At 35.2% G+C, this 10831-nt stretch overlaps 1 protein-coding gene and 1 pseudogene across 1 annotated transcript; one reads left to right on the top strand and one right to left on the bottom strand.

The window, feature by feature from the left end:
- The first annotated feature begins 2346 nt into the window (after window positions 1-2346).
- On the top strand, window positions 2347-3511 carry LOC136066667 (probable carboxylesterase 18; annotated as a pseudogene).
- Window positions 3512-4311: 800 nt separating this feature from the next.
- LOC112038708 (uncharacterized) lies at window positions 4312-10554 on the bottom strand. The gene is made up of 8 exons (XM_024071557.2): window positions 10257-10554; window positions 8845-8956; window positions 8278-8468; window positions 8054-8148; window positions 7531-7962; window positions 6806-6914; window positions 5358-6003; window positions 4312-4988 (listed from the first exon to the last, which is right to left on the bottom strand). Exons 1-8 carry the CDS (start codon window positions 10389-10391, stop codon window positions 4867-4869), a joined length of 1842 nt encoding a protein of 613 aa, XP_023927325.1. The 5' UTR covers window positions 10392-10554; the 3' UTR covers window positions 4312-4866.
- Between the last annotated feature and the right edge of the window lie 277 nt (window positions 10555-10831).

Raw genomic sequence — 10831 nt, 5'->3', positions numbered from 1 at the left:
ATACATAATGTCTCGTCATTTAAAATTTTAAATAAAACAATATTGCGTGCATTTATTTAGATTTATAATATTTAATATGAATAATAAAATGAATCAATTTCAATTAAAGTTAATCTTAATACTGATTGAACTAAAAGCAAATTAACTGATTTCCTCACAAATAAAATGGAGCAAGCCAAGAGTTTTGTAACTGAATTTGCACCTCTCCTTGCACCAAAGTTTAGAGGGAAAAGGTTTTGAATTACGGGGTGAGCAATATATTATAACTAAATGGGACTAATTGATTTGTGGAGGGGAGGGTGGATGCATAAGTCCTATAATCAGAGTAACTAGACCCAGGGTGGTTCACGGAAATTTGATGCAGAGAATCCAAATGGCTTTCACATTTGTGGCAGTTGGCAAAAGATGACTTTAAATCAGTAGCTAATTAAGCTTCAGCAACAGTCAACTAGATAGATCGGTGTATACGTAGCAGCCTATACAATTGAGGTTCGATTCATCCAACAGCCAACTATGAGTGAATTAAGGATGTTAATTAATCAACATTCTAGGCCATTGCTAAGTCCACTGGAGGCAATTGGTTAATAAAACTAGCTTTAAGAACCTTTCTTGAGAACATTGTGTTCTTTGCAAACCTATAAGCCTTCTTTAATCAACTCAACAATCCATTTCGAACCCTAAGCCTAAACAGCCCCTTTACTGAACCAGGTTGTTATTGCATACTCGGGGAGTACGCTCCCTCCCTCTCGCAAAGTGGTGGACCCCATGGTAAATGTGACTCACCCTTCTATGAAAGGGAGGAAGTATATTCTCAGAGTAGACAATAATTTTCCTATCAAACTTGAATAAAAAATTGTGAAGATGTTAAATTCGCCACATTAATCTCTCTCTCTCTCTAGAAAATTCTATCTCTTCATTAATTGCGCAGTTCCCACACTTGGTAATAACAACATTTGGATTTCAATATATTTCTAGAAATCGTCCTTACTCCCAAAGGGTAAACTCTAACATAAATTTTTTTGGAAGCTTGGAGAAAGCTGAACTTTACTGTTAGTAATTCACCACAGGTTGAGAAATGGGCCAAATCTGGTTTAGGGTTTTTCTTTGATTCTATTGTTGATGTGCCTCAACAATTTCACCAATCGCAATAGCAAATCTCCAAACTTTTAGTAACATTATAAGGATCATCACCCAGAATTGGTCCAATATATATCTGTACACATTAAACACTACCATGAACCAACAAACCAAGTACAACTATTTTCCAAAATTTTCAGCCCAGAGTACCATATCTACTTATCTCCTGAAGAAATGGAAGAAAAAAAGGAAGTGCAATGATAGAGACGGACCTAGAACTTGGAGATAAGGGGGTGGTTTACTATTAGCTACGTGACTTCGGCCTCCAATTCTACTGCTTAACCACTGGTTTTTTTTTTGTTTTTTTAATCTTTGTTGCGTGTGTGCTAGATAAGAAAAAAAAAAAAAGTTATTTTGTTTAGAATTTTTAAAGGACGGGTTCATTATTTGGGGTAAAATAGATTGGTTGGGTTTAATTGTTTTTTAGCTTTACTGTCGGTAATTTTTGTTGGGCTTGTATATTTGTTTTAAATTTAGATCTATTAATTTCTTTATGGCCTTTAAAAGGAAGAAAATTCTATAATTACAAATTTTTTTACAAATTACTTATGTGGTAAATAATTATTAGTAAGTAAAAATGTGCTATAAGTGATGGGCTAAAATGCGAACTAATAAGAGTTTGCTACTTCAACGGTTAGTAAAAATATTATAAAAAAGTTTGTAACTATAGCATTATTCATAAAAAAAACGATAATATTGTCGAGGGGGAAAATGTAATTTTATAGAACAAAATTGTTAAAATTAATACCTATACATATACTAATTTTTTTTTTTTTTAATTTGTAGGGGGAAAGGAGCAACCATATCGAGCTCCGTCTATGGCACCAACTAAACCATAAAAAGTTTAAGAATACAACTTTTATACCACACTTTTGCCACAATTATGAAGTAATCAAAATGTAACTATATGGTGGAAATCAAATATGAAAAGTTCATGTAAAACAGATTGTTCAATATTTTAGATATTATTAAGTTGTGACAAATAAGTGTAGTTCTAGAAAAACTGTCAAACCATCGGTGCTTTCAAGCTTCATTTTTCTTGTCGATTTGACCAACACTACCGCTTCTTGCTTTGCCCGCCGGATGGAAGGGTCATTATTAAGCATTGTTTTTAGCAAATACATTAATTAATAGCTTATTAAAAACAACTAAACCCAATATCTAAACCCATCCATTAATCAAGTTTTATTTATTTTCACACACAAGAACATGGCTCAGAAACAACAACCAATATTATCACCAGACCTTCCATGGAAGGTCCGTCTCCTCCTATCCATTCACTCCTTTGCCTTTAACAACTCTTTCAATTCAAACGGCACAGTCAACCGTACTTTCTTGAACCTCTTCGACCTCAAATCCTCTCCTTCCAAAAACCCCATCAATGGTGTCAAAAGCTTTGATATCACAGTCGACCCCTCACGCAAACTTTGGTTCCGCCTCTACATACCCACCACTACCACAACCACAGCAACCAGCCTCCCCATCATTTTCTACTTCCATGGAGGTGGCTTTATTTTAATGGCAGCCAACTCAAAACCCTTTGACAAGTTTTGCCAAAGACTCGCTCGAGAAATCCCCTCCATTATCGTCTCTATCAACTACAGGCTTGCACCGGAGCATAAGTATCCATGCCAATACGAGGATGGCTTCGACGTCTTAAAGTTCATTGATGAAGAAAATTTGGAACACTTTCCTCAAAATGCTAATCTGAAGCAGTGTTTTCTCGCTGGAGACTGTGCAGGAGGCAATATAGCGCACCATGTGGCACTCAAAGCGAGTCCAAGTTTCTTAAGCTGCAAGTCATTAGACTTATAGCTTTGCAGCCATTTTTTGGTGGAGAAGAACGCACAGAATCTGAGAACAAACTTGATGGAGCTCCAGTAATTAACATGGAACATACAGACTGGTTTTGGAAGGCTTTTTTACCAGAAGGGTCGAAGCGAGACCATGCAACCGCTAATGTTTTCGGGCCAAATTCAGTTGATATTTCCAGGGTGAATTTCCCAGCGACGATTGTGTTTGTTGGAGGGTTCGACCCTTTACAGGATTGGCAAAAGAAGTACTATGAGGGGTTGCACAAAGCTGGGAAAGAAGCGAATTTGATCGAGTATGAGAATGCGTTTCACTCATTTTATGCTATTCCCGAGTTGCCAGAGTATTCTTTGATGATTAAGGAGGTGAGGGATTTCATGCATATGATATTATTAAGGTTCTAATAAAACAGTATTTATAGGCCTTGGATACATGTTTGTGGGTCACTGAACGAGAAAGAAAAAAATAATAGGAAGCGTGTCTGTGAGAAATAAACCATGTTGGTATTCATATAAAAAATAAATAGTTTTGTTTCAATTAAGTTTTAGCTTCTGATTGCAACTCAAACGCTTGATTGGATAGGAGAAAAAACTTTACAAATGAAATTTCTTAAGACATAGATGCATTCAAAGAAGGCTAAAAGAGGAAATCGCGTGGTTAAAAGTTAAAACCTGTTCAATCCACTGCATTGCGCACAGATGTGGTTTAGGAAAATCCCAATTTGAATCTTAATTTTTCAATCCCTTTGTCGTCCATCGTTGTTTCAGTTAAGGAACAATACCATGAGATGCATTATTCTCTCTTTTCCATATGGACTAATATGTTATTGCATCTTGTTTGGGAGTAAGATCAGTTATCTTGAAATAACAAAGCACAACGAGGAGACAGCAAATGAGACTCATGTATGTAGTTCCATCATGGAACTTCCATCTTATATCAAATTTAATTCAATGAGAAAAAAAAATGAACACAATAAAATTTCACAACATTCATGTCACCCTTATTTTGAGTTGTAGTGAATCCCAATATAATATTTTTATTTCATTTTATTTTGAACTATAGTAATTTGACACTTGTCGTGAAAATGTTGCAAGATTTTGTTAAGTCCCCAAAACTTTTCAATTATTCTTATAATAATAATCTCAATTATTAAGTTTATATAAGCAATGGGGGCTACACATGCCCAAGGCCAGTGAACTTTTGGGCTCACAATGAAAGGAAGAGGAGATGGTGTTTCAACTTTCAAGCTCTCATTGCTAGGACACTTGCTGGCCCAGTAAAAGTCTTTTAACTGTCCAGTATCAGTACAAAGTAAACAATCCCACTTAACAAAAAACCCAAGAAGAGGCCTTTGGGAAAAAATTCAAAACAAAATCCAATAAGAATAATTCTCTGAATGATATTCAATCCTGTGTGAACCAGATTAATTTATATAAGGATACAAAGTGCAATATTGAAAACCAATACTATCTAGAGAAACGTGTCATGTATAAAATGCTTATAAATTTAGCAACTCCAATACTCGTTCAAAATCCTCAGAATTGCAAGCATTCCAGAGCATACAAGGCCACCAGTGTTTTGCTGCTAGGCCTTCCTACTGATGATAGTGCATGACCTGAGGTTGCCCAAGATTTTGAGAAGAGCCCCTGATATACATTTTTTTTTTTTTTGCTTAATTGACAACTATATAATTAAAGAACATATTAATAAAAATTCACTAGCATCACGCATGCAGCATGAAAATATTTTGATCAAGCCTCACATCACAGCATGCTGCTACCTACACAAAACAGCAGCGCGAAAGCAACACAGAAATCCAAATACAGACATTTATTGCACCACAAGAAATACACATCTTTAAGCGCACTGAACTTGAATAATAACAATGGGGGGAAAAAGGAACCACATCTCAGCCTATCATCTCCTGGTTTTATCAAGAACTTCAATGTATCTCTTAGGGATTCCATATTGTTCAATTAGATGTTTCGCAAGATCATCAATCACTCCACCTTGTACCAAAACCTCATGTCCTTTCTTACCTGAAAAAATAAAAATAAAACTTTTAAAATTTCAGATCAACAGGAGTATGAATTTAGCTGAATGCATTTGCCACATAAGATGATAAGTCTGATAAGTCATACAAATACAAGCCACTAGTTATTCCGGAGGTGAAACAAAAATAGAAATGAAGGCACTTAGTGATGTACGTCAAAAACCTGGAAACAACATGGACAAGCTAGACTGACTTGAAATAAGGAGAAATTGAGTCATTGTTTATCTACAAAGTAGGCTTACATTCTTCAAAAACAAAAAAACAAAATAATAACTCACCATGTTTGCCAACTGATAACCACCACCAAACATAAAATTCTCAATATCATCAAGACGGATAAGATAGGATAAGATACCTGGTAATTCTGTCACTGATGTACTGCAAGCAAACTTTTTCTGAAGCTCCGATGCCAATGCTTCAGCATCAATCAAAAATGATTCCATCCCTGAAAGTTTAGTCACCTTTTTGTTACCTTGCCGCCGTTCTGTCAATATCTGAATTGCTTTCAGAGCACCTTTACGAACAACTGACTCACTTCCTCTTGTCACAATGTGGTGAGGTTGCATCCGGCTTATGAATGCCGCCCCTAAATCTTTTTTATGAATTTCTGTTGGGTACCTTGATCCTTTTTTTATGGCCCCCTTGAACAGTGCATCACATAATATGGGATCCAGAACTACAATGGACCTGTCTGTAGGCTTCACCAGATTTTCTTTCTCAACATATTTGAAGACAATATCAGTGGCTTCTGAGGCACTATAAAGGTTTCCTGTATCAGCTCCTACAGAAGCAAAAATGGGATTGACATGTACACTTGGTTTATAGATTTCTGCCACGTCAAGCACTTTATTTGACCGACTTTCATTAGCAGCATGATCACTGATCTGATCATTTTTCTCTACTTGTCGTTTCTCAGGCTTGAAGGATGAGTACTCCACATTATTGCGGTTAACAGACAATAACATAACCTCCTTTTTATATTTATCTTCTTTTACGGAAATCTGTTCATATTGCATAATCATCATAAAGAAAAAAAGATAAGTAAACAGAATACAAAAACAATAAAGTAATAAGCACACAAGGCCCTCACACATAAAAATCTAGAATCCTGCCTCCATTAGATCCACATACTGCCTTTTCATTAAACAAGGTCATCAATCACTTTGACCCCTAACTAGAGATTTTTGTAAAGAGCATCGATAACTAGAGATGTGCATAGGGTTTGTCTACAAACTCAAAAGAAACAAATCATTAGCACAAAGTTTCAATGGAAGTGCAAAATTACAAATGGTCGTAAAAGGATCAGCATAGATATTTTGCTTTAATCCGAAAGTTGTTTTAACAGAAAAATCTTATGCCTCTAAAATTTATTATTACTGTCAACCCAAAAAAAAAAACTGTGGAAAAGACCTGTCAAATTATTACAAAACCCTCAAATACCATTATTCAAAGAGAAAAGTGAAAAGTTGAGGCCAACAACACATTTACATTCTACCTTGGTTGTTACATAGGTTCCTGATACAATGAAGTGGGAACTTGAGTTCACAATGGCATACCCTCCAAAACTTCCTATATGCATTTTCCATAGTTATGGATTAATGTTTCCAAAATTGTCTCCAAAATAACTAATGCAATCAGATATTCTAATTCATCTTTCAGATATCATACCACCATTATAAAAACAAATGACTATTTTGGATTTTCATTGCAACCAAACAGCACCAGATGAAACCACTCATAAAATTTTTGAAAACCAACTATAAAATAACAGTAATAACTCAAGGAACGCTGTACAAGACACACCAGTCCCATAGACGATTTAGCTTGTAACCACTTCGATAATTTCTTATGGGATGATTTCTTGATGTCTAGAGTGATTCCTGAAGGCCTACAAGGTAATACATGGTTTGCCCTACACCACCACAAAGCGGCAGCATTTGTTAGATATGTTAGAAAAGGAATACACAGAAACAATGGTTAATGAAGTAAAGAGTACAATGTGAGTCATTTTAAAAATTTTGATCTCAAGTACATAAATATATATATATATATATATATATGCCATGCAAAGTGCAATTTTCTACTAGCCCATGAGACAGCAATGGTATTTTAAGCCTGATTTACTCCCACCCCAAAGTATCATGTTTTGCCTCTATATACCATCTCTTTTCAGTTCGGGAAAAAAAACCATAAAAATAGAAACTTCTAGTCAAACCATCACAGAAGACATGATATTTATATTTTGAAACACTGATCAATTATTTTTTCCTGTAAGAAAGTGAAACTCACTAGTTGATATACTTCAAGGGATGGGATCTCTCTCTTTCTCTTTAGAAATAGGTGCTCAGGTGCAAGTCCCCAAGTTCACTATCTTTTTACTAATTAACTAGGAAAAATGGCATTGGAAAAAAATAATAATAATAATTCTGTAATAAAGCTAACCCACAGAAAATTCACTGATCTGCACTCAAGTCACAAAACTGCGGCTTAAGCCTCTGAACGTAGGTGGATTAGGGCATTTTACATACCATAGTGTACTGCCAGGCATAGGAAGATCTTTGTCTTTAATTGTTGTATGCAAGGCTTGCAAAAGGCATTTATCCAAAAGGGCATCCACGTCTTCAGTGGATAGAGTATGTTGGACATTCAAATCTTCAGATAAAACGTTGTCTGTCACCTTCAAATCACCAACACCGCCAATTATTTCTTCAGCAGTAGCATTGTCGACATCAATCTGTTTTGATGAACTTGAAGCATGATTAGCTTCATCAAAGACATCAGTTACATCAACATTTTCTCCAACTTCAATGTTATCATCACCATTCCGCTGCCCATTTGACACATCAGTAGAACCTTCACATGAATCAGAAGCTTGGCCGGACTGCAGTAAAGCAGGATCCTCGAACACAACATCTTCAAAAAAGCCAGCATTTGGCACATAGCGGCCCTCAACCGATTCCCTGTAAAACAACACGAAGGTTTCACATAAATTGTAAGGTTGTTTAAAATTTTAAATCATTCTCAAATATATACACTTCCAGCAATACTTGCCATAGTACGTCATGATAATGGTGAGTGATTCTCAATGCCTTTCCCCGCAGCCCAGCTTTTAAGGCTTCAGCGCTGCTCATAGTGGTTGCCCCTACCTGCATCAAGATCAATCAAATATGCCAACAAACAATTCACAAGAGCTTTGACACCACTGCAATGAAAATATTCCAGAGCACATTTGTTACTTATCCCCAAAAACATGAAAAAGTTCCAAATTTTCATACCGCAATGGGAGCTGGATTACCAGGGACTTTTACAGCCCATGTTTCCCCAGCTAGAAATGAAGGTAGACCTTGTACAGGTACACTGATACCAGGAAACATCAAATCTGCCCCTCCAATGATGAATCGTGAAACCTCACCCCCCTTTAGCATGAAAACAGGCAAGAGTTCAGGAACCTTCCATAGAGCAAACACTGCAATGGAAAATAAGCTATTAAATCCAACAAACATGTCAATTATTATAAAATTTAAAATTAAAATTTTAAAAATAAATAAATAAATAAATAACTAGAGGAAAGCCTCCAAACATTTGATCAATATTACAGCAAACACATCCATCTTCAAAAAATCATGAGTCATGATTAGTGACATTAAAAGAATTTTATGTTCCCCAAAGTTTATGGTTTATTATATTAGTGAAAGGAAAACAACATCCAAGTTTTGGTTTCATTTCTCAATAGTAAAAAAAAAATTGGACAATAACAAATACACTGGGGCAATGTCAGTTACTTTTGAAAAGCAAATGAAAATACAGAAGACAAAACCAGTTACTGAGAGATAATCAAATACCTGTGGGATATATTTCTGTGCCTCGCCCATCAATATCAAAAAACATAGGAAAGCCTCCTTCTACAGCATATACATGGACTCGATTTTGAAACTTCGCAACAGTTATCTCAGCCTGATATATTATTTTTAAATAAAAATTGCAGTGGATGATTAGCACATAAAACCAATAAAAGCATCACAACTTTACTAGTATGGCATCAACCAGGGAGAGATAATTATTTAAGCATTTTCCATCTAGATGGTACTACTACGGTTACATACTGTCAATGAAAATCCAATTTTTTAAAGGAACATCATTTAATATCATTGTCATTCAAATAAAAGGTGGGGATTTGAACCCTAGTTCTCCACATAAAAAAGAGCAAGCAATGCCACTGAGCCAGCCTAAAAGGCTCTTGGTATAGAAGACCACATCTTGCAACATCTCAAAATGAAATAGAGGATCAACAATATGAGCCGGAGGGAAAAAGACTTCTCAAACAAGGTGTATGACTTCATTTAGAGTCCCTCGAGAACAATACTATATCACCTTTGAAGTGCAAAATCCCAACCAAGAAAAAATAACCAATTATTTCTATTGCATGCATCATAAGAACTTGAAAAAAAAATACAATTTCTCTAAATAAATAAAAAATATTTCGCCATAACTTATAATTCAAAAGCTTAATAAAAAAACGGATTTATTTGAAAATTTGAATCTAAAAAACGATGCACCCTTAGTGCAAATGGAATCATTTACAATGGGTTCATTCAAAATAAACCGACGTTATTGCCTTAACATAAAAATGCAAATAATTATATGATAAAAAGTGTTCATTACGTACGATCATATCGCTTCTATAGCACATCCAGTCATGCCCCATAATCTTTTTTGACAATTCAATTGATAGAACTAGTGGGGGTGGGGATTTGAACCATTGTTGTCCTCATAAAAGAGACTAGTCAATGCCACTAAGCAAGGTTCTTGGCCAACATGCCCCATTATGATTAGCAGCATCATATTCAGTTATAGAATGAATTAACATGCCAAAGATTGGGACCAAAGCTACACCCATTGAATAAAACATGGTCTTATATTTGTACACGCCCACCAAATTGCACAAACAACTAATAATAATAACAACAACATTAACAACTTGAGTACCCAAATGAAATTTATACAATTTTGCATTCACTACTAACACCCAAAACATAAAATGGACCAATTTTTGTACATACCACCCCGTGTGTCATGAACATTAAAGAACAACATGAATAACTATAATGAAAACTTTATTCAATATACAGTCACTAGAATCAATGTTCAAAAAAGATAACAAATTTGAAGCCAAATCCCAAGACCCACATGAGCAAACTTGGAATAACACATAGGATAATCAAGATTGAAACCAATCAGAAAAGAGAGAAGAAACCTTGGGAGGGAACAAAGCGTCGATGTCGGCATCAGAGGCTGCGGGGAAACGGTCTCTGACGGTGCGTTTGAGCTTCTTCCTGTCTGCCCCTGACAGCCTCTGGTGTGACTTTGCCTCCACTGCCTTCTTGAACATTCTCTGTGTCTCTGTCTCTGTATGTGTCTGTGTCTGTGTGTGTTGCTGACCCGAAGGCCAAAAGCTATGTGAGAGTTTACTCTGTTTAGGGATTTTGGGAAATACGAAGGCTCTGGAAAAGAAGTATGGCGGTGTGTGAAAGATACATAGGTAAGAAAGATTTTTTATGATCTCATGGTTTTCCTTTCTTTCTATTTTTTCCTTTGGAAAAAAAAAATGTATTTGCTAAAAATGAAAATGGCCTAAACAAGAATTGCATTGAATTATTTATTTCATCTCAATAGTTTTTTTCAAAGTAAAAAAAGGGTAACCAATCCACTACAACGCTTTTTTCAATAAATTATAAATGATAAATTGTTATTTATTTTAATTTAAATTTATCATAAAAATTATTTTTTTACTTACTATTAACAATTCGAAACAATTTATTATTTATGATT

The sequence above is a fragment of the Quercus suber genome, unplaced genomic scaffold (genome assembly GCF_002906115.3).
Source record: "Quercus suber isolate HL8 unplaced genomic scaffold, Cork oak 2.0 scaffold_42, whole genome shotgun sequence".
NCBI classification, from domain to species: Eukaryota; Viridiplantae; Streptophyta; class Magnoliopsida; order Fagales; family Fagaceae; genus Quercus; species Quercus suber.
The sequence above is the reverse complement of the archived record's forward strand: the minus strand, read 5'-3'. Positions and strand labels throughout refer to the sequence as shown.

What these genes read in the sequence shown, in the direction of transcription:
- LOC112038708 (XM_024071557.2), bottom strand. Translation starts at nt 10,391, where the DNA reads ATGTTCAAGAAGGCAGTGGAGGCAAAGTCACACCAGAGGCTGTCAGGG. An exon ending in ACGCTTTGTTCCCTCCCAAG is followed by an intron (nt 8,957 to 10,256) that starts GTTTCTTCTCTC and finishes ATAATATATCAG; the next exon opens with GCTGAGATAACTGTTGCGAA. An exon ending in ATGCCTGGCAGTACACTATG is followed by an intron (nt 6,915 to 7,530) that starts GTATGTAAAATG and finishes GTGGTGGTGTAG; the next exon opens with GGCAAACCATGTATTACCTT.